Source organism: Otolemur garnettii, unplaced genomic scaffold (assembly GCF_000181295.1).
Source record: "Otolemur garnettii isolate 467f Iridium unplaced genomic scaffold, OtoGar3 scaffold00145, whole genome shotgun sequence".
Classification (NCBI taxonomy): Eukaryota; Metazoa; Chordata; class Mammalia; order Primates; family Galagidae; genus Otolemur; species Otolemur garnettii.
The window spans coordinates 1,722,135-1,745,936 of NW_003852540.1; the positions used below are offsets into that span (position 1 = coordinate 1,722,135).

The window sequence follows — 23,802 nt, forward strand, 5'->3', positions numbered from 1 at the left end:
TGTGGCTGGCATCAGGCACCAGGCCTTTGGTCAAGCCGGATTCAAACCCGCCAGCTCTGGTGTATGTGGCTGGCATCAGGCACCAGGCCTTTGGTGCCCTCTTTTTCTCTCTTAATTTTCCCACATTTCTAGTCCCTGCTACAACAGGATGTCAGGGCAGGTTGGATTAGTGCAGTAGTTCCCTTCCCCCGACCTTGTGGATATGACCGGGGACAAAGTGCACAGAGTGGTCTATTGTGTGGGGGCGACAGCATTTACTATTGTTTCTTGGGAGGGAGGAATTTCCTGAAACCATAGGAATGTCTATGTCAGGACTTCTCCGATGGTCCGCACAGCTTATAGTTGCTCAGGAGGCAGTCTTAAAAGGGAGCCTTATTTATTTATTTTTGAGACAGAGTCTCACTGTCTGACTGAGACAGAGTCTCACTTGACAGAGTGCTGTGGCATCACAGCTCACAGCAACCTCAAATTCCTAGGCTCAAGTGATTCTCTTGCCTCAGCCTCTCTAGTAGCTGGGACTATAGGCGCCCTCCACAGTGCCTGGCTATTTTTTATAGATGGGTTCTTGCTCTTACTCAGGCTGATCTGGAACTCCTGAGCTCAAGAAATCCACCTGCCTCAGCCTCCCAGAGTGCTAAGGTTATAGGTGTGAGCCACCTCATCCAGCCTTAGGGTCCCACTAATATTTTGGTTCCCACTTGTAGGTGGACAACAAAGGTCGTAATTTCCTTCATGTAGCAGTTCAGAACTCTGATATTGAAAGTGTCCTGTTCCTGATCAGTGTCCAGGCTAATGTGAATTCCAGAGTCCAGGATGCTTCCAAGTTGACCCCTTTGCACCTCGCTGTCCAGTCGGGTTCAGAGATGATTGTCCGCAATTTGGTAAGTGACACAGAAACATCACTGCATGTAACGTGTGTGAAGCGTGTTGTAGAGCACGTGCAGAATCTGTCATCGTCAGTGTTTGGCCAGGTATTATGAAAGGCCAGAGTGAATTTGGGGAGCTAGCCAGTATGCTGAGGACAAGGCTGTGTGTCCCGAGGGCCCAGTGCACTGTGTGGGTTGCCAGGGCCAGCAGAGGCAAGGCTGGAGCACAGAGGGAATGGAGCTTTATTTCTGATGCCTGCCTGCTCTCTGTCAGGCATTCATCTAGGACTTTCAAGTGAGCTATCTCTCGCAGAGAGCCTAGTGAAATTTTTCATTTTATGAAGGAGAGTATTAAAGCTCAGAAAGATTCTTTTCTTGCCCCAAGGCTATCAGCTGGTAGTGTTGAATTTTAGTCTTTTCTGTTTGACTCCAAAGCCTGTTTTTTCCAGTATGACATAATGTCACCCAAGGAGGGGAAGGGGCTGAGCAAAGATGTGGAGACTGATGAATGCATGTGGTATGTTTTATGTAAGAAAGTTTGGTTGAAATCTGAGTAGAGAGTTTTAGATGTGGTTGGAGAGGCAGGCAGAGACCAGACAGCGGGGTGTCAAATTTCAAACCAAGACAGGTGAGCAGCCTTTATCCTATATGCAACAGAGAAACCACTATATGTGTTTGAGCTAAGAAAACATAGTCCAGAGCTGGCCTGCTGTTCAGAGCTAGCTGTCACTGGGACTTCCCATCAGCCTAGGCATATACTGCAGAACTGGCCACCAGGGTGCCTGACCAGCCTCAGCCTTTGGTGCTCTGGTGCTTTTGTTTTTGAAAAACATTTTTTGTTATTGTTGTTGAGACAGGGTCTCACTCTGTTGCCCTGGGTAGAGTGCCATCACATCATAGCTCACAGCAACCTCAAACTCTTGGCCTCAAATGATCTTCCTACCTCAGCCTCCCAAGTAGCTGGGACCACAGGCACCCACCACAACAACACCCAGCTAGTTTATCTGTTTTTTTTTTAAGAAGAGATAGGGTCTCACTTTTGCTCAGACTGTATTAAACTCTTGAGCTCAAGGGATCCTTCCCCCTCAGCCTCCCAGAGCACTAGGATTACAGGAGTGAGCAACCATGCCTGGAGGAACTACAGAGTATTTTCTTTTCTTTTCTTTTTTTTTGTCTTGAGACAGAGTCTCATTACGTCACCCTCGGTAGAGTGCCATGGCTTTAAAGCTCACAGCAACCTCAAACTCTTGGGCTCAAGCTATTCTCTTGCTTCAGTCTCCCAAGTAGCTGGGACTATAGGTGCCTGCCACAACACCCAGCTATATTTATTTTGGTTGTAGTTGTCATTGTTGTTTAGTAGGCCTGGGCTGGGTTCAAACCCCCCAGTCTTGGTGTATGTGGTGGTGCCCTACCTACTGAGCTACGGGTGCTACCAACTACAGAGTATTTTCTGTTTAACTGTTAACAAATGTCTTTGGCTGGGTGCAGTGGCTCATGCATGTAATCCCAGCACATGGGAGACTGAGGCTGGTGGATTGCCTGAGCTTATAGATTGGAGACCAGCCTGAGCAAGAATGAGACCCCATCTCTAAAAAAATAGCTGGGCATTGTGGCAGGTGCCTGTAGTCCCAGCTACGTGGGAGGCTGAAGCAAGAGAATCACTTAAGTCCAAGAGTTTGAGGTTGCTGTTAACTAAGGCGCCACAGCACTCATACCAAGGGTGACTGAGACTGTCTCAAAAAACAAAAAAAATAGATGTCTTTGAAACTGTCAGAAAGAGGATGATGAATGAACTTCAAATATTAAATGAATAAACAAGATATTATTAATATTTAAAGATCCTTCCTGCCTTTGATTCTGTATTTCTTTGTGTTCTTTCTTTTAAAAACAAGATAAATATAGGGCAGCACCTGTGGCTTAGTGGGTAGAGCGCCAGCCACATATACGGAGGGTGGCAGGTTCAAACCTGGCCCGGCCAAACTGCAACAAAAAATAGCCAGGCATTGTGGCGGGCGCCTGTAGTCCCAGCTACTCGGGAGGTTGAGGCAAGAGAATTGCCTAAGCCCAGGTGTTGGAGGTTGCTGTCAGCTGTGACGTTACGGCACCCTACTGAGGATGATAAAGTGAGACTCTGTCTCTAAAAAAGAAATATATATATATACACACACACACATATATATATAGTATATGCTTAGTGTGTAAAAACTTAAAACATGTAAGGATATAAAACACATAGTATCTGCTTTTTGCTCCCAACTCTTCTCTGAATTTGGTGCATGCTTTGCTTTTAAAAGTATGGTGACATATGCTTTTCCACACTGTCAGAGTGTGTGCATGTGTGTCTGCAGACATCTTTCTGTATACACCATCTCCAGATGGAATCATATTATCTTCTTACTTGCAGGGTTTTTTTTTGAGACAGAGCCTCAAGCTGTCCCCCTGGGTAGAGTGCTGTGGCATCACAGCTCACAGCAACCTCTTAACTCCTGGGTTCAAGTGATTCTCCTGCCTCTGCCTCCCAAGTAGCTGGGACTACAGGCGCCTACCACAATGCCCAGCTATTTTTTGTTTGTTTGTTTGTTTGCAGCCATCATTGTTGTTTGGTGGCCCAGGCTGGATTCAAACCTGTGTGGCTGGCGCCTTACCTGCTTGAGCCATAGGCACTGAGCCACAGGGTTTTTTTTTTTTTTAAACTTACTATATTATTGACATCTTTATATTAGTCCATAAATATTATGTTAAAGGCTACCTTTTCTGTTGTTCATATATGTTATATTTTTCATATCCCATCCCTTTTTACCATCAGGTTTTATAAACAGTGGATATCCTTATAATGTAGTGAACATCGCTGTAGTTCTGTGCAGTTTTTATATACTAAAGTCTTAGAATTTCTGTGTTCTAAGGATGTCTATTTAATGTATGTTTATTTTTTTCTTTTTTGAGACAAGGTCTCACTCTGTTGCCTAGTCTAGAAGGCAGTGGCATCATCATAGCTCACAGCAACCTCCAACTCTTGGGTTCAAGCAATCCTCCTGCCTCAGCTGCCCCAAGTCACTGGGACTACAGGCCACCCACCACTACACTTGGCTAATTTTTGTATTTTTGTTGAGAGAGGGCCTCACTATATTGCCCAGGCTGGTCTTAAACTGCTGACCTTAAGCAGTCTTCCCACCTTGGCCTCCCATAGTACTCGGATTACAGGTGTGAGCCACTCCTCCTGGCTTTGTTTTTTTGTTTGTTTTTTGAGACAGAGGCTATGTTGCCATTGGTGGAGTACTGTGGCATCATAGCTCACAGCAACCTCAAAGTCCTGGACTAAAGCGATTCTCTTGCCTCAGCCTCCCAACTATCTGGGACTACAGGCTCCTGTTGTTGGCATTGTTGTTTGGCAGGCCTGGGCTGGGTTCGAACCCTCCAGCTCTGGTGTATGTGGCTGGTGTCTTTGCTGCTGACCTACAGGTGCCAAGCCTGCCCGTGGCTGTAACATTGTGATAGCTACTTGCTGGTTTATCCTTGGCACAGGTTTTGCTGGTTTATGCCTTGCTAAGAGTGTGTGTGCATAGCTCTTATGCTCCCAGGTTTGCCATCAGGGCAAACCATCAGTCTCTGTGTATATCAGAAGACAGATCTGCCCCCATAAATGGGATCTTGATTGTGGTAGAGAGGCTGCTCATGTAATCAACTTCAACAGCTTCTTGCAGGAGCCAAAGTGAATGAATTAACTAAGCATCGCCAGACTGCCCTCCATCTTGCTGCTCAGCAGGACCTGCCTACCATCTGCTCTGTCCTCCTGGAGAATGGAGTGGACTTTGCTGCTGTGGATGAGAATGGAAATAATGGTAATTCCCAGTCCTTCCTCTCTGTTCAGTGCTAAGTGCCTTGAGCACTCTGCTCATGCTACGGGTGGAGGTGCACTGCATCCTTGGGTCTGTTCCCCCTTGGGGAGGTTGGCTTTTATAGGAGTCGAGCTGTGATGGAGTGTCCTAGGCCAGACATCCAATCTGCTGCTGATAGGCCGTGAGCAGCCTCCCCATCTGATTGGTAGTCCTGGAGCCTAAAGTGGCTTCTTGGGAAACTGTTCAATCTCATTTCTGGATAACTACTGAAGCAGAAGGCAGAGACTCATGAAATGTCATTTATGACTCATCCTTGGGGGTAGTGAAGACCAGAAGGAATGGCTTAGTGCATGGCAGGTTGCTGCTTGGCTGGGCCCCATTTTCAGGTTTATGAGGGTGAAGAGGAATTGAGATTGTTCTGTGCATGCCCCTGGGCTTGCACAGTAAGAAGATTTACTCCCTAGCTCTTCATCTTGCTGTCATGCATGGTCGGCTCAACAACATTCGGGTTCTCCTGACAGAGTGCACAGTGGATGCTGAAGCTTTTAATCTGAGGTGAGTGTGTCTGGTCCAAAGCAAGGACCAGAGCTTCCTGGCACCTGGCCTGCCATTCAGACCTAGTGGTCACTGGTCCCCTCCCATTGTCCCTCAGATGTACACTGCAGACCTGGCTCCCAGGGCACTTGAACACCTTTTGGTCTCCTGGTATTTTTTGTTTTTATAAAAACTCCTTTTTAGGTTGGGCACAGTGGCTTACACCTTTACATATCCTAGCACTTTGGGAAGCCAAGGCAAGAGGATTGCTTGAGGCCAGGGGTTTGAGATCAGTCTGAACAAGAACAAGACCCTGTCTCTGTAAAAAAAATAGAAAAATTAGTTGGGTGCAGTGCAGGTGCCTATAGTTAGTCCTATCTACTCAGGAGGCTAAAGCAGAAGGTTTGCTTGAGCCTAGGAGTTTGAAGTGAGCTATAATGAGCAAGACCCTGTTTCTAAAAAAAAAACCTCCTAAAACAAAAAACTACTTTGTAGAAAAATTCTTGTGACCCTGTTATGTATCCTTTAGGTTATCCCACGTTACAGAGTTCAGAAAATTCCATTTCTTTTGTGTATCATGGTCATGGCAGATACATAGCTAACTCTCCTGATTTGTTTTATCAGAGGTCAGTCACCACTGCACATTTTGGGACAATATGGCAAAGAGAATGCAGCAGCCATCTTTGATCTCTTCTTAGAGTGCATGCCTGAGTATCCTTTAGATAAACCAGACGCAGAAGGCAACACAGGTATGTAATAGGTGTTTGTATGTCCTGTCTCTCGTACACACCTTTCTGGAGAAACAAAAGCCCAAGCACTCTTGTCGTTATCTAAGGCAGTGGTTCTCAACCTTCCTAATGCTGTGAACCTTTAATATAGTTCAAAGGGGTCACAACCCACAGGTTGAGAACTGCTGATAAGTCCCATTCAGCTCAAGGTGTTTTGGCTGGGCTCTCTTGAGTATCTGTCACAAATCCCTTTGGTGGGCTTGGTGCCTGTGGCTCAAGTGGCTAAGGTGCCAGCCGTATACACCTAAGGTGGCGGGTTCGAATGCAGCCCGGGCCTGCCAAACAATAATGATGGCTGCACCCAAAAAATAGCCAGGCGCTGTGGCGGGCGCCTGTGGTCCCAGCTACTTGGGAGGCTGAGGCAGGAGACTCGCTTGAGCCCAGGAGTTGGAGGTTGCGGTGAGCTGTGAAGCCATGGCACTCTACCCAGGGGGACAGCTTGAGGCTCTGTCTCAAAAAAAAAAAACAAATCCCTGTGGTGGAATTTGGAGTGTCTGTTAGGCATAAGCCCAACTGAAGTATATGTACTACTTCAAAGTCATACCTCTGTCCAAATAGTCTGCCTACCTGGTTTTGTTTCCCTTCTACTTGGTCAACTATGGCCCTATCCAGGGTCCTACATTAGAAGAGATATTAAATGTAAGCACCTCACAGGCTTAAAGGAGGAAATGTGCTACCACATGTGTGGCAAATTACACACAGACATAAGGGGCGCCTTCTTACCAAGAGGATTAATAAATAGGCTTCTCTTATGGTTTGCTGTAGCTACCCATTGTTACTGTGTTCATTTATGTAGCTTTCATAGCTTTCTTATATTTTTGCATTTATTTTCTTGTTGAATTCTCACAATATTTCCATAAGGTAGGCAGTGCCTAGATGTATCCCCATGTTCCAGGTAAGGAAACAAAGTCTCAAAAAAAAAATGAAGATTAGACTTCTCATCCCAGCCCAGAACTCTCTGAGCACCATCCCTGTTGCTGCTGCATTTCCATCCATGCACCCTTTACCTGAGAGCCTCTGTGGCCTTTAGCAGAAATATTTTTGTCACCAGTTCTTGGCCTTGGGAGAGATCTTGGTCTTGATATATGAAGGTGTTTTTTAAGCTGGCAGTGATGGGTATGAGTTTCAGAGGACTCAGCCCCGGGCATGAGCCTCTGGACCCAGCATGGACTAACTGGGTGTCGTTGCCCAGGAGCAGGTAAGCAGGCAGGCACATAGGTGCTTGATGTTTGGGCTTCTGATTTAAGGAGACCTGGGTTCAGATGCCTAGAACTGCCCTATTCCAGCATGGTGACTGGGTAGATTTTCTAATTTCTCTGTGCATGTTTCCTTATTTGATAATGAGAATTATAACCCTCATCTCATTGCATCATTTTGAAAGGCTTTTCTTTTTTAAGGGTATCATTTTGAAAGGCTTTTTTCTTTTTTTTAATTCTTGGGGATCATTGAGGGTACAAAGAATTAGGTTACATTGATTGCATTTGTTAGGTAAAGTCCCTCTTAGAATTGGGACTTAGAATTGTGTCCTGCCCCTAAGAGATGTGTCATTACACCATGACCCCCAATCTCCTCCCTTCCCCCTCCCTCCCTCTCCCCACTCTCTCATTCCCCTGCCTCTTACCTTGAATTGATGTGAGTTTTTTCTCTTACAAGGGTATGCATTAGATCATCTACTGGCTTCATATTAGAATTGAGTACATTGCTTCTCCATTCTTATAATACTTTGCTAAGAAGAGTGTGTTCTAACTCAATCCAGTTTAATACAAAAGATGTAAAGTCTCCATCTTTTTTAATGGCTGAACAATATTCCATGGTACATTTTGAGAGTTAAATGAAAGAATTTAAAGAGTCTAGTGAAGCTGTGAGCTGTCATTGTTAGTGGGGAGGTCAGCAGGATGGCCCTGGCCACAACCTGGGTGCCCCTGGGTCTGCCCCTATACAGAGGAAAGGCTGTATGGGGCAGAAGAACTTTCTGGAGTACATTCCCCATGCTGATTTTTTTCCCTCCATGTATACACAACCTACAGGTCTTTAGATGTAGTCACATTGCGTGAAAACAGCTTTGTCCTTTGTGCCAGAGAAAAGCAACAAAGAACACAGTATATGTTTTCCTGCCATGTTTGATCTCTACCTGCCTGGATCCACTACCCCACTCCTCTTGTAGCTGAAGCTCTACACAGGAAAGACTGTGTCTTTGGAACTATAACTACCCTTGGCTCATAGCCAGATCCTTTTTTGGAAGATGCTGCAGATCTTCCACGGAGGTCTTATCTGGTGCCTCTGAATGTCTCTGGGGACTTCCTGAACAGATGTCCTGCCAGCAATCTGTCCTACCCTCGGCTGTCCTCTGCCCACCAGGCTGGGGCTAGTTGGAAGTGTGCTTTTGTTTTCCAGTGCTGCTCTTAGCGTACATGAAAGGGAATGCCAACTTGTGTCGTGCCATTGTCCGATCTGGGGCTCGCCTTGGGGTGAATAATAATCAAGGCATCAACATTTTCAACTACCAGGTTGCCACCAAGCAGCTTCTGTTTAGACTCTTAGGTGAGTGGCCTACTTTTTGATTTTTTAGGACAAACATTGTTAATAATGTGGATTATCTAGATGTATCTGTGATCTTTAAGTCTTATAACAACTTACTGTACTATCTGAACCAGTAGTTTCCAGGACCATACAGGCCTATTTTTTCTTTTTCTTGGAGACAGAGTCTCACTTTTGTCACCCTGGGTAGAATATCATGGCATTATAGCTCACGGCCAACTCAGACTCTTGGGCTCAAGCAGTTCTCTTGCCTCAGCCTCCCAAGTAGCTGGGACTACAGGCATCTGCCACAATGAACGGTTTAGAGACAATATCTCACTCTGGTTCAGGTCAACTTTGAACCTGCATGCAGGACTATTTCTATGAATGAGATGAAGCGCCTTGGAGCAGTGTTGGGAGGGTCACTATTAGCAGTCACTTTTAAAGTGCTCTGCCTTGAAGCACCTATCAATTTCCTGCTTGCTCTGAACCTTCTAGAAATCTGTAAGCTCTGGGCAAGTCCCCCTTCTCCTGTCTCCTGGCTGCTTATCATCACACCCATCCTCGGGCTGCTTCACATTTTCTACAGACTTTGAAATGGCCCTCCCTCACTGACTTCTCTTTCTGTACGTTCCTTTTGTGGAGAAGACTTATTAATTTCACATTTGTGAGTCTGTATTCTTCTCCACTGAGGTGACAGAAAGAGTGAAAATGCCTTGAGTGCCTGTGTGTGCCTGAGCTGTGTCATCCCATAGCGGAGACCAGCCGAGAAACAAGCTCAGAATGTGATCTCAGTTGTAGGTGGCTTGCCCAAGGTCACAAAGCTGGTTTGTGGCTTCTAGTCTACCTTAATTTTCCCTGTGCCGTGCACCAAGCATATGTTGTTTGGTCTTTCTGTTTAATTTTTAAAATAACTTTTTCAGAAAGAGTTCAGCACTTATGCCTATCGCAGTGCTATTGGGTAGAAGGTGCTTGGAAGTAACTCATTTCCATGCTGCTCCCTTCTGTGAGCTCCATCTGCTTCTCCAGGTAGAGCCCTTAGAATAGTGCCTGCCAGAGTCGAGTTCAGTAAATAAATCCTGGTGATTGCTGTTCTTACTACACTGATAACTCCCAACCTAAATGTGAAGACTGAACTCTATAAGAAAGATTGCTCTAGTTCTTTCTTTACTTATTTTTTTTGAGATAGAGCCTTGCTCTATCACTCCAGCTAGAGCACAGTGGTGTCCTCACAGCTCACTGCAACTTCCAACTCCTGGGCTCAAGCAGTCTTCCTGCCTCAGCCTCCCAGAGTGCTAGGATTACTAGTGGAAGCACTGCACCTGACTTCTAGTTCTTTGTAGATCTCTTTTCTACAGGTGGTCCCACAACAGACTCAGGCATTCCATCCAGCCTTCCCATATCTCACACTTCTGTTTAGTCACCAAATCTGACTAAAGGAGATTGTCTCCTCAATTTCTTGTCTTGGTCCATCCTCTGTATTTCCTGACCATTTGGTCTCAGCCTGCACTTGCAGCTGTGTGGTCTCTGCCCCCTCCCCACCATCCCTTACCTGCCCACTCTCCCTACCTGCATTGCATTTCCCTCACAGACACTGTGCTTGTTCATGACCTAAATACGCTTTCCTTTCCCTCAGTCTGTGTGGCAAATAATGGTTCTCCATGGTCTCTTCTGCGAAGCTTTTCCTGAGCCAGTCAGAATATATTGTTCCTTGTGTTGCTTTATGGACTGATCTGTCTCCCTGCTCCCTCCCAGCCCTGAGTGCTGCATAGCACAGTCACTGTTTGACAGAGCTAGTCCTCTCCTGTGTGTTACAGATATGCTATCGAAGGAGCCTCCGTGGTGTGATGGCTCCAATTGCTACGAGTGCACTGCCAAGTTTGGAGTCACAACCCGAAAACATCACTGGTGAGAGCCCCGTCCACACTTGCCAGAGGAGGGGTTTCTGCCAATGTCATTACTTCTCCCCTTTTCCATGATACACTGTGAGCTTGCCACGGCCCTGCAGTGTCCGGGGCACAGCTTGACCAAGTGGAGGGATGAAATGACAGGAGTGAGCACACCCAGGGTCTCACCAAGGAATGTGGGGAAGGCAAATAGCAGCAGACTGGTGGCTTTCCTGGTGGAAGCTGAGGGCGCATGCTAGTCCTGGACCGCCTCTTAGGCTGCCCTGCAGCACAGCTGAGATGAGTTGTCCCCATAATGTGCCTGAGCTTGTAGGCTGCTCTTCGAGAACTAAGGCTAAGTGCTGTTCTGCTCTTATCTTTTAAAAAGAAGCCGTCTTCAGTATCCTTATTGCCTAGAATTTCATTTTAATGGAATAATTAAACATGAATTATTATAACTTTGCTAGCTGGCAGGTGGCAGAGTTGACCGCAGAGTACCAGTTGTGGGCTGGCCTTGCCTGCCAGGGGCACTGTTGTACTCACGTGCCAGGAGGCAGCCTGCTCTTTGTCTCATCCTTCCTTTCTTTGTTTCCACAGTCGTCACTGCGGCCGTCTTCTTTGCCATAAATGCTCAACTAAGGAGATACCTATTATAAAGTTTGATCTGAACAAGCCTGTGCGAGTGTGCAACATTTGCTTTGATGTACTGACTCTGGGTGGGGTCTCTTAGTGAGCCCTAGGAGCGTCCAGGCCACGTCTCCAGTCACCTCCCCAGCAGCTGCTCTGCTCACCAGCCTGCCCACCCAGAGCAGGAGCTGGCGGTCGTCTTCTGCAGCAATAGACTGGAACAATTAAGGACCATGGTGTGATAGATCTCATTTCAAATGATTCCATATGATCATCAGTGTGTGTCAGGCTGTGATCGATTCACTACTAGATGTCTCACTAATTGGACCAGGCCATTCAGCCTAAGTGGTAAATGTGATTAGGTTAGACCCCCATTCTGTTACCAACATACAAGGACACTCTGAAAACCATTTTCCCTTTTAGTAGCTTAGGGTCCATCTCAGAGTATTCATGAAGTCTTCCTGCCTGGGCTGACTTATGAGGCGGAGCCTCACAAAGTAGGAAGCTGGCTGCTTCATGACAGCTGGCTTAACTCTAGGGTACGTGGCTGTGGACTTTTCTGCACAGTGTTTTCATAAAGATAATAGGATCCTCTTGCCCTGAAGTCTTTTTTTTTTTTTTTAAGCGAAGCTGTATTTTTAGTGAGCTACCCCTTTTAAAAAGGTGAAATCTTTCTAAACAGGGTTCAAAGATGAGAGCTGAAAATCGTGGCCTTAACAACTGAAAGCTTTACCAGTGTTCATGCTACTGAGGTGTCAGGAGTGCAGTATGGCAGCTTGATACCTCCTAGCAGCCGTCTCATTCTCTCGTCTTGCTGCATCCTGTCTGTACTCAGTCACCCTACCACTTGAGAGTGGTAGAGAAAATGCACTTTTATTGTGCTGCACTTTTTATATAGCTGCATTATTGGTGATTCCAATTTAAAAAATTCCATGGTCAGAAATACCCTCACACATCCTTACATCAGTGATTCTAATTATCAGCTTTGACTGGACCTCAGCTCACACTGATCTTAAAGGAAAAACTATAGAATGTCTTTTAGAGCAAGAGAGTCATACAGGCCAGCTGGGGGAAATCTGTAAAGCTTCAGCTCCAGGGCATCTCCAGCTCAGGCCAGCAGGTCCTATCTCCTTAATACGAATGCTTCTTGCTGAAACCTTCCCTAGTCATGCTGTGAATGCTGTTGGTTCCAGTTATATGTCCCTTGTCCTGCTCCATGGGGCCAACAGCCAAAGGTCCTGGCCAGGTGAGCACAGCCCCATTTTGGAAGGCTCTGACGTGTGTGCTAAATGAGGCAGCCAGAACCCGCTGGGCCTTAGTCACTCACTGCTAGTACATATTTTAACCCTGAGATATTAAACTTCTTTTGAAGGTTGGGCCAGTTAAAAAAACAATGCACATTTAAAGAGAAACTTTTACCACTGCTTTTTAAAAAACAAAAACTACTCTGAGATAAACAATGTTAACACAGTTATACTCAGAGATTAACAGTCTCAATCATAACATGCTGATTTTTTAAGACATTTTAATAACCACTACATTTTTTGCATTAATGAAGTATGGATATATGTGTAAAAGGGACTAAATATTTTTTTGCAACAACCTGTTTTTTTGTTTCTTTTTTGGATAGTGGTATGTTCTTTCTGTTGCTGTAGATTTATACGTTCTGTTGCCTATATATGTGTGTAAAATGAGCTTATAAACCAGAGTGCTACTTTTTTTTAATATTTCTGTGATTTATAAGATATATGCTTCTATGTTAATATGAAGTGCACAATGTTTAAAAGAAAAACTTAATTAGAAGAGTCCCCTGTTCCCTATTCTGTGACATATTTCACATAGAATTTTTACAGAAAAATTCAGCTAGTCTTGGCAAACATTTGACCATGAGAGGCATGTGGTCAGTTTCCATTTTCTATTGCCTGAAAAAGGCCACAAGGAAGCAGGGCTTAGTTAGGTAGCTTGATTATGTAATTCTGTAATTAGAAAGTAAGATAATCATGGTTCAGATATGAATTGAGGTGGTTGGTACACAGATAATTGTTCTTTTAATGTTCATAGTGGAGAGGGGAGGATGAGGATTCAATCAGTAAACAGGCTAATTGTTCTGCCCTGCCTACTGTACCAATTTCAATCACAAACTTGCCTATAATTGCACTTAAATTCTTAAGATCATGTTTAAAATATGTTAGATCATGTTTAAAATATGTTGATTCAAGCTTCTGTTTCTCAGCAGAGTCCAGGGATAACAGTGGTACTGACCAGCCATGAATTAGGGGTACATTTTTAAATTCTGCATTGGCTTCAGAATGCATTCATGTAGATATAGAAAAAGCATCTTTTTGATCTTAGGAAGTCTCCCTGACCATGCTGATGTTCACTGGACGGCACTCAGCAGGTCCTTTGAGTGGTAGCTGCCCAGGTAGGACGCCAGGCACACTCTGAGGACCTTTTGTGCTCTCCATGCTATCACAACTTGAATGACAAAACTGCCTAGCTGCTCCTGTTAAATTTTAATCTGTAGCTTAAGTACTAGTAGGAAAAACTTAATTTTATTCATTCAGAAAGTTGCCAATTATCATGAATGAGTAGAGCAGGAAGAATAAACTTTACTCAAACAGAATTTGCTGTATCAGTCAACATTGTTATGCTGAAAGCTTTTTAACTGCCTCTTACTCATCACCAGATTTATTATATAGTGTATTCTCAGCAGTCTTCTTTTTTGTTTTTAAGACAAAGGTACAAACCATGTGCTATATATAAACTGAATGGCTTAAACTAATTTGCTACAATCCTCTCACACAGAAGTTTCCCACAAACTTAAGTGCCTACACTTAGGACTTTTAAACTTTCAGTTATCTTTTTAGTGGTATCTCATTGAGTGATGTGTTAGAATATGTGTTCCATTTGAAGTTTTGTGCCTGTGCACTGTTAACCCTAATTACCAATTTAGTCAAGGCTGGATTAGATTGCTCAGTTCACCTGCCACATTCTCTCCAAGGAGTGGGGTCCATGTGACCTTTAGTCCTCTACCTCAGAACCCTGAGTCACTTCTGACCAACCTGCTCAGCTTCCTCAGTCTTCTCCCTGAAAGGGTCCCTGTGTGGAGCTCAGTGTGCATGTGGTGTCACCACTCTTCTGATTCGTGTCCCATGCCTGTTGTACTGAACTGTTACTGCACTCATCTTGTCCATAGGCATGGAGTGGAGGGAAAGTCTTGGGAGAGGGGAGAGCCTTGAACTTCATTTATGTTTCCTTTATCTGGAGAAAAAGAACACTTCTGCACTATGTAATGCTTAGACCTGAAAGGCAAACTAACTTCCCAGGTGACAGTACAGTGTAATGCTTTCCTGACAGACACACTTCCCTCAGGACAAACCCCAGAAGAACTATCTGAAGCACCAAAGCTTCCCACTCCCAGAGGGGAGAGGAGGAAGCAAAGGGGAACAACTTGCCCAAGGGATTTGGAAGCCACATTCTCATTTTGTGGAAGTAACTTAGTGAAGAGCTAACAGCTTGACAAGACATCAAGTAAACACTTAAAATCCCAGAAGTTATAGATGCCTTAAAGACTTTCTTTGGAAGATCATTACCTGTACAGTTCCTTTTTTGTGTGGCGTAAATAATATATTAACCTATTACAACTGACAACATTGGTTTTCTGCAGCAAGGGAGTCTTGTAGTTGGGACTGCTCAACTTTATGATGTGCCCCTTTGTGCAGATGTGTGAGCTGGCTGTTACCATGACATTCCCATGTGACACCAAGGGGAAGGGCAGTAGCTGGGCAGAAATGGCAGGCACACGTTTGGGTTGATCACCTTGGCTTCCAGACCATTTGGGGTGGTGCTCGGTGTGGGGTGATGACATCATATAGGACCATGGCGCTTATCAGCATTGTTTCTTTGAAGTCTGTGTAATGGAATGTATTTTTCAAATACTGATATTTGCATTTTCTGTAACAGTTCCTTATAATAAAATGAAGTAAAATTGCGCATTTAAAGTGGAAACTTTAATAAGACATTTGTAGTTACTTCCAACACAGAGGTACCAATAAGCATTAAAAACAAGTTAAAAAAAACTCATGTGGTAAATTTCTTTAACAGCTACTCTTTGGGAAAGTTTGAATTTCAGCATTTTTCAGAAATAGTTTGTTGACACTCAGAACAATCAGAAAGTGGTTGTTTTAGGCATACTGTGTAAGCTACTTGAATTTACTGTGCTCTCAACCCAGACTTCAGGTCACGGCAACGTGTGTGATCACAGATGCACCATCTTAGCCAGCTGGCCCCACGCATGTTCTGCAGGGGAACCTGGAATTCCCTCCCTGACTCCATTTTTCAGGAGCAACTCAAGAGGATCCACTTGTGAGCTTCCTGATGGCCGAGGTTTGAAGGGAGGCCTGGCACTGGGTGCATCAGGGAATACTAAAGTTTAGGGGCTTGCAAATTGAAATCCAGTGATGCATAAAGTCTCTGTACAAATCATACAAATCTAGCAGCTTGCTTGGCCCTCACCTGTTCTTGAGCTAACTACTCACTTTCTTTACCTGTCTTGCATCCTGCATAGCCCCCAGTCAGACCACCATGATCTCATTCTCTGGCGGCTTTTATCTTTCAATCAGTGGGCACTGTCAGATGCTTCCACGACAATCCTAAGTAATCCTGGTAGCCAGCCTTGAGGCAGACAAAGGGTTAAGCACAGTCGCTGGTCACGCTACGTGTAGCACACAGTAACCTGGCTTAGAATAACTTTCTTTTTTTTTGAGACAGGAGCCTCAAGCTGTCCCCCTGGGTAGAGTGCCGTGGCATCTCAGCTCATAGCAACCTCCAACTCCTGGGCTCAAGCGAGGTGCTCGCCACAACGCCCGGCTATTTTTTGGTTGTAGCCGTCATTGTTGTTTGGCGGGTCCGGGCTGGATTCGAACCCGCCACCTTGAGTGTACATGGCTGGCGCCTTAGCCACTTGAGCCACAGGCGCCGAGCCAGATTAACTTTCATAGATATTTCCTAGCCAGGCAAAAGCACTGGGTTTTTCTGCTTTTTCATTGACTAATAGCATTGGGTAAGTTCCATAATTCTGTGACTTCATTTCACTGTCTGTAGAATGGAGACAGGGTGGTTCTTCCCAGCTCACAGGGTTGCCTGGAGGAAGGTAATGAGTCATCAGTAACAATAACATGTCCTTCCTCTCACCCAAGTACCCAAACTCAGATGTGCATATCACCATCAGATGGCAGCAATGTATGCTGTCTACTTGAAAGAATCTGGGGGCTGTACTCAGGATCACCACCTTCTGAAGGACACTTGCAGACTTCTAAGCAGGCACCATCCCAGCCTGCCCATGGCCAGCTTTACTTAAGAGCAAAGCAAGCTGGAGGCAGGAATCTCTGATGCTGAGATTTCCTTCAGGACATTGGAGGGAAGCCACCCAGCCTTTGCTTTAACACTGTGCCCACTGGTGTGGCAGAGAGATCACCTGTCATGTGATGGTTGTTACAACTATTCGAAGAGGTGGGGGTATTTATGCTCCTTTTCTGGGCCATAAAATGAGAACTTCTCAAGGTTGGCTTAGAGATTAAATGAGAACAAAGTTCCTTGCATGGGGCTTGGCCTGGCAGTGTTCTCTGTTCTCTCTGCAAGCAAGTCAGCTTGTATGCTCAGCTTGTGCTGAACTTTCTCGGCCTCCATCAAGGGAGGCCTCACTCCTCCACACTCTACCCAGGGCCACCTCTACTGGAGAGGGAAGAGTGGCATTTCTTTGGCAATCACCATGTTCTCAGAGCTGAGCCCTTTGGACCCCAAACTGATAAACTATTTTTGCTGAATACTTTGCCCTGACACAAGGGACATTTTACCAAAGGTAAGTGGAAGAGGAAAGCAAGAGGAAGAGGAAGTGAACTGAGTAGGGTCCCCAGCCAGCTGAGGTAGTCCTGGAGCACAGGTTCGGGGTTTCACATCAGTCACAGATCTATCTATGCATGGCCAGAGCCCACACCTGGTTGGAATGACAAGGTTATCTTGTTTCATTCCTTTTTTATTGTAGGAAAGGTCTAAACATCTCTGGAATTGGCCCTCGTACTATCCTCATTGTTACCCCAATAATTGGCCTTTGGGTGCCCTACCCAAGGTTTATTCCCCCCTTGAGATCTGGAGCCTCACTATGCACCCCCCCCACCCCCCCCAAACACATGATGCCTGGCACATAGTAGGTAAATATTTGTTGAATATTTTGGTCCTAAAGGAGGGCAAAAGCAGTGGCAGTGACTAGTTTCCAGTTAGCCTGGAGTTGAGGGCTGTTTCTGGATAAAAGAAGCCTCAGGCACTGAGCTCAAGGGCTGTCTGGAACTCAGAACAAGACCCTAATTTCAGTTGTCCTGGATGTCTATCCCTGCTCCCCTCCTATATAAACGTGCTTAAAAACAGAAGATTGAAAATAGCACTGAATCAGTAGTCAAGATCCTTGAGTTCTACACTTGGTTCCATTGCTCTGTGATCTTAAGTTCTACGAGTCCCAGCTGTCTCCTCTCCAAAATAGGTGCTAACTTGGTGCACGTATCACATGCTAGACACCATGGATACAGGTCTGTCTTCAAAAAGAGGTCCAGTGTGAGAGTCTGGTAGGGGATTTGTGATTAATGCCACTGTGATATAAATTCTTTTGGGAGGCTAAAGCAAGAGAATCGCTTAAGCCAAGAGCTTAAGGTAGCTGTGAGCTATGACACTATAGCACTCTACTGAGGCAACACAGACTGTCTCAAAAAAAAAAATTCTTTTGGGAGTGAGCACAGTGCTATGGGAACTGAGGGGAAGTGCGTCTAAATCAAATTGCAAGACTCCAAAAGGAGGACTGACTGGGTTGAGTATTGAAAAAGAGGTTTCATTCCAGGCCAAAGAAACAGCTTGTATGAAGACACTATGGGCATGACACAGTGAGGAAGGCCAGAGAGGGTGCACGTGGGAGGTGACAGGAGAGAGACAGGCCAAGGAACAGCCTCCTAGGCAAGCAACTGAAGAGTTGTACTCACTCACTCCTTATAGATAATGTGGAGCTGCTGGGGAGGGCCCTGATCATCACTAAGAAAGAGGACTCAGCACTGTGGGATGGTGGGTGTGCAGTCAAGACTCCACAGTGATCCAAGTGGGAAACAGTAGCCTAAAGCAAAGGAGGAGTGCTGGGAACAGATGAGGGGATGGAGAGGAGAGAATTAAGGAGGCAGCTGCCAGGTTTTAGAGATGTGTTGGGAGAACGGGGTGTGGTGATTGCCAGGATTCGTACGCCATGCACTGAGAATACACAGCAGTGCCATTCACTTGGACGACCAGAAGAAAACTCAGGAGGGAAGATGGAAGATCGAATGCCAGAAGTGTAGAGTGTGAGGTGCCTATAGAAATGCTCTGGAAAGCAGCTTGCAGTAGAGATACACCCTTCGCAGCCTGAGTGGTAGCTGAATTTGGAGTGAGAAGGGGTTCATGGCTACAAGGAGGCTTTCAAGGAGACTAAGAAGGGTTGGCCTGAGGGAGAAAAGGGAAAGCAGAACCGTAATGCCAATGTTCTGATTTGGATGACTGGAGGTGCACTGAGGGCAGGTGCAACATGTCTTTACCCAGCTTGTGGTGGCTGGGAGCTGAGTTACACAGGTCTGCAATCCACACAAGTGGAAAGCCTTTACACCTTTACACCAGGGGAACAATAGACGCATGGTGCCAAGCAGGAGTTACTTAGCATGACCACTGTGTACAGTTACGGTTATCTGGGGAAAACAGTAACTTCCAGCAGCACCATGGGTGAGAAAGCCCAATTTTGTCTGCCCTATTAAGAATAAAGCTTAGTGAAGATTTTATGAAAAATCTTGGGGTCAACAGTGTCAAGTCCCAGGCCGCGTATGGCAGCTCACACCTGTAATCCCAGCACTCTAGGTGGCTGAAGTAGGTGGATCACCTGAGCTCAGGAGTTTGAGACCAGCCTGAGCAAGAGCAAGACCCCATCTCTAAATATAGAAAAAGCTGGGCATTGTGGTGGGTGCTTATAGTCCCAGCTACTCAGGAGGCTAAGGCAAGAAGATCACTTGCGCCCAGAAGTCTGAGGTTGCTGTGGGCTGTAATAACACCAGGGCACTCTACCCAGGGTGACAGAGTGAGACTGTCAGAAACAAAACAGTGTTGGCCAGGCACGGTGTGAGGTGGCTGAGGCGGGTGGATTGCTTGAGCTCACGCGTTTGAGACCAGCCTGAGCAAAAGCAAGACCTTGTCTTTACTAAAAAATATATAGAACTGAGGCAAGAGGATTATTTGAGCCCAAGTTGGAGGTTGCTATGAGTTATGACGCCACGGCACTCTACCCAGGGTGACACTGTCTAAAAAAAAAAAAAAAAACAAAAAAAAAAAACAGCATTAAGTACCAGAAAGATAATAAAATAGGTATTGATAAGAACTAAATGGGCTCGGCGCCTATAGCTCAACCGGCTAAGGTGCCAGCCACATACACCTAAGGTGGCGGGTTCGAATCCCCAGCCCGGACCCGCCAAACAACAATGACGGCTGCAACCAAAAAATAGCCGGGCGTTGTGGCGGGCGCCTGTGGTCCCAGCTACTTGGGAGGCGGAGGCAGGAGACTCGCTTGAGCCCAGGAGTTGGAGGTTGCTATGAGCTGTAATGCCACAGCACTCTGCCCAGGGGGACAGCTTGAGGCTCTGTCTCAAAAAAAAAAAAAAAAAAAAAAGAACTAAATGAACATGGGGCCAGGCGTGGTGGCTCATGCCTATAATCCCAGCACTACGGGAGGCCAAGGTGGGTGGATTGCTTGAGCTCTGGATTTTGAGACCAGCGTGAGCAAGATCGAGACCTTGTCTCTAAAAATTAGCTGGGTGTTGTGGCAGGTGCCTATAGTCCCATCTTCTTGGGAGGCTGAGGCAAGAGGATTGTTTGAGCCTGAGAGTTTGAGGTTGCTGTGAGCTATCAATGCCACAGCACTCTACCACGGGTGATGAAGTCAAGACTCTATCTCAAAAAAAAAAAAAATTGAATGAATGTGTCCATGGGAGTTGCCAATACAGAATCTACTCTGCTGTTGAATAGAGAAGGCCACTGGCTGCTGCACAGTAAATGGTGGCTGAAAAGCAAAGTCACTGGGCATAAGCCACTTTTTCAAAAAGTATGGCTGGGATACAAGTAGATACAGTACCTACAGAAGATTCTGAGCTTGAGGGAGACTGTTTTTATTTATGATGTGAGAGAAGTGAGCTATTTAATGCACACTTAGGGGGAAGAGCCAGGAGGCAGGAAGACGTTAAATGTATGGAAAGGGCAGGGGAGGAAGATCCTGGTATGGGAAACACTGCTGCAAGTCAGAGCCGGGGTGTAAGGAACAGCTGTGGCCACAGGCCAGGGAGCCACCAGTCTGCCAGTGGAGGGCACGTAGCCTCCATTTTCTAGTCAGTGAATCTGGAAAGCTGTTTACTAAAATTAATGATGGAGAATAATAAGAGAGGGAAAGGAAGGATACAAGATGTTTAGAATAACTGTTGAGGACAGTGGGGAAAGGGACTTGAGGTGAAGCCTTAGATGAGAAGCCATGACCCTGTAGTCACACCAGTCTTCACTTTCTTGTCTGCAAAGTGGGAACACTCCTTGCTTCCATCTCCTTATCAAGAAGTGGCTCATATCCAAGAATCCCTTGAACCCAGGAGTTCAAGACCAGCCTGAGCTAGAGCAAGACCTCCCATTTCTAAAAACAGCCAGGTATTGTGGTGGGCGCCTATAGTCCCAGCTACTCAGGAGGCTGAGGCAGGAGGATTGTTTGAGCCCAAGAGTTTGAGGTTGCTGAGAGCTAGGACGCCACAGCATTCTACTGAGGGCAACAAAGTGAGACTGTTCCACAAAAAAAAAAAAAAAAAAAAGACCATCCTGGGTAACAGCAAGGCTTGTTTCCAAAAAACCCCCTCCTTCAAGCTGTGAAACCACTTTTTGCTCAAAATGCAGACTTCTCCCTTTAAAAACAAAAGGAAAGAAAAAGTCTGCTTTAATTTGCTTTGTTGAGAGATGTGGATTTGATGTATCCATATAAGCAAAAGCTTTTCCATTTCCAGGCTCAGACTACCCTATTTTATCATTACTCCTCACTGTAGTGGCCTGCCTATAATCAACTCCGCCAATTTTTGGCTATAATTTCAAGTTTGCCTTAGGGTAGAGGCCTTACTTATAAGAAAGGTCATAAAAGTTAGGGGTCACAAGTTTAGCCAGTGGTGAATCCAGAACAGAGTTATGTTGATACCACTAATTTATATGGCTTTTGGGGATGCATCTGCCTCTTTCTGTTAAGAGGAGATGAGATGGCCTCTTTCTGCCAGGGCTCCAGATGCCTGACAAGGTGCCACAGGCAGGGCGCCAGCAGCTGGTCCAGGCAGCTGAGGAGGCCATGGGAAGGCCACTATGGGAGCCCAGAGACTTCTTTGTTTATCCAGTTATTTTGGAAGCTGGTCATAGTTGTGGTCATTAACATCTGAGGGCTCAAAGGAAGATGGCAAGTAGATAAAGAGGAATAGTGGTAAAAACAGGCTGACCTGGGTGGGTTGCCAGGCTTCCTTCAGTCACCTGCACGGTGAGCCCACGGTGATAGGCACAAGCCACATTTGCAGAGTATGACTGGAGTCCTTCCAAACCCTTCTGTTTCATGTCAGGAGCCATCCTAGGGTCTATTCAAGTTTCAGGCAGGCCCCTTTTTGTGTTATCAACATGTAGGGCACCAGCTTAGAGTGGGAAGGAGCATGTGATGGCCAGCGGTGAGCAGCCGGTATATTCCCCCAAGTTGGGGTGGTCCAAGTCCCCTCGATTTCTATGTGGCGGGCTGTCCGGAGTCTGGTCACTAGGTGGGCCAGTTGTTCTCACACACACGCAGTGGGGCTCCTTAGCACCTGGCTTGTACAACTTCCTGGGGACACCAATCCAGTCTCTGCTTACACCTCCACTGAGGATAGAAGGAGAGAGGACTTATTTTTTTTTTTTTTTAAATTCTTTTTTTTTTTTTTTTTTTTGAGACGGAGCCTCAAGCTATCCCCCTGGGTAGAGTGCCATGGCATCACGCTCACAGCAACCTCCAACTCCTGGGCTCAAGCGAGTCTCCTGCCTCAGCCTCCCAAGTAGCTGGGACCACAGGCGCCCGCCACAACACCCGGCTATTTTTTGGTTGCAGCCATCATTGTTGTTTGGCGGTCTGGGCTGGGGATTCGAACCCGCCACCTCAGGTGTACGTGGCTGGTGCCTTAGCCGGTTGAGCCACAGGCGCCGAGCCGAGAGAGGACTTATTAATCCCAGAAGGGGACAGGAGGAAGTAGTGAGCTGGGCCTTATGGAAGCCATTCCACTTCCTATCTTGGTGTTTCCCACAGCAGCAGCCTACAGCGTTCAGCCCGAGCCTCCATGTTCCATCCTGACTTCCTCCAGCTTCCCCTACACCACCTTCTTCAGGCCACGGGCTGAGTCCCTGGTTCCTTTCACTGTGTCCTGGGGCCCCTGCCCTGTCCCTTTCTGGGAACAGCCCCACTTCCCTAAATTGTGTAACAGTTTTGAGGGGTTCTCCCCGCTGGCCTGTGAGCTTCTCAGAAGCAATGTCTAGTTTGATTCCCTTCCCCACTATATCCTAGCACAGAGGAATGTCTTGATCTTAGGGTCTGGGCCACTTGGGTGGTGCTGGGCAAGTGAGGCAACTATTTTGGGCCCATTGGGCCTTGGGCCATCTGGGAGGCACATGGCATAGGGTGTAGTTACAAGCTGTCCTGTTCCCTACACAAGTCCAATCCTTTATGTCACCAGGCACCAGAAATGGAGAATTCAACTCTGGCCCAAGACAGCCTGAGTAACCTCCTAACCTAGGCAGAGGGATGTAATTCACAGGATTGGGTTGAGTCTCTCATGAACTCACAGGTCTTACAAAAGAAAGGTGAATAAGGTTCTTAGAATTGATACCTCACATAGGTTCCAGTGACTAGGACCAGGATCACCTGCTGTCAGAGGAACTGCCACTCAGTTAGGAATAGTCCCACCTCTATAGATGTCAAGCTTTCCAACGATAAGGGACCAAAATACCACCCTCTTCCTTCCTTCCATCCATCCATCTCATCATTAGTGATCCTTACTCTATCTATTCATTCCTCCTATCTCACGGGAGATACACACACACACAGGGCAGAGGGATAGGGCCTCTGGGTTCACTGGGGGTGGGTGCAGAAGGGTTTTGTGGAGAAGACAGGGTATAACCACTCAGTCATGAAAGCAAGAAGGGTTCATCAGAGCAGAGGGCTGTGAGGGAGGAGCAGGAGGCAGGCTGGCCAAGGCAGCAGAGCTCAGCATCTGTGTGCACACAGGCCTCCTGGCACCCTCCTACCTGCATGCAGGCTTGGGTTCCAAGCTCATGGGTGTACTAGCTCTTCCACCTCAAGTAGGCAGGCCAGGTTCTCTTAGCTCTTTCTCGAGATACAAAAACACTAGAAAAGTTGTGTCTTTTCAAAACTGGGGGCCAGGGCTCAGCGCCTATAGCTCAACCGGCTAAGGCACCAGCCACGTACACCTAAGGTGGCAGGTTCGAATCCCCAGCCCGGACCCGCCAAAACAGCAATGATGGCTGGAACCAAAAAAAAATAGCTGGGCGTTGTGGCGGGCGCCTGTGGTCCCAGCTACTTGGGAGGCAGAGATAGGAGACTCGCTTGAGCCCAGGAGTTGGAGGTTGCTGTGAGCAGTGAAGCCATGGCACTCTA

The 23,802-nt window shown here is 46.3% G+C and overlaps 2 protein-coding genes across 3 annotated transcripts in view; one reads left to right on the forward strand and one right to left on the reverse strand.

Annotated features, from left to right (window-relative positions):
• The window catches only part of ANKFY1 (ankyrin repeat and FYVE domain containing 1), a 117,922-nt gene extending 102,785 nt beyond the window's left edge, over positions 1-15,137 (forward strand). Inside the window, exons 19-25 of the mRNA XM_012810939.2 lie at positions 705-881; positions 4,558-4,705; positions 5,167-5,257; positions 5,861-5,985; positions 8,419-8,565; positions 10,359-10,449; positions 11,025-15,137. Coding sequence (XP_012666393.2) covers positions 705-881; positions 4,558-4,705; positions 5,167-5,257; positions 5,861-5,985; positions 8,419-8,565; positions 10,359-10,449; positions 11,025-11,157 — 912 coding nt within the window. The 3' untranslated portion in view covers positions 11,158-15,137. The remainder of the gene's footprint in view (positions 1-704; positions 882-4,557; positions 4,706-5,166; positions 5,258-5,860; positions 5,986-8,418; positions 8,566-10,358; positions 10,450-11,024) is intronic.
• Positions 6,458-23,802, reverse strand: part of LOC100942544 (neuferricin) — a 31,265-nt gene continuing 13,920 nt past the window's right edge. The window contains exon 4 of one of the 2 annotated variants that reach the window (XM_012810940.2): positions 6,458-6,934. In XM_012810940.2, the coding sequence (XP_012666394.1) occupies positions 6,868-6,934 (67 nt within the window). In that variant the 3' untranslated portion in view covers positions 6,458-6,867. Of the gene's footprint in view, positions 6,935-20,945; positions 22,018-23,802 lie in introns of those variants that run through there. The other variant, XM_003799048.3, reaches the window with a different exon arrangement.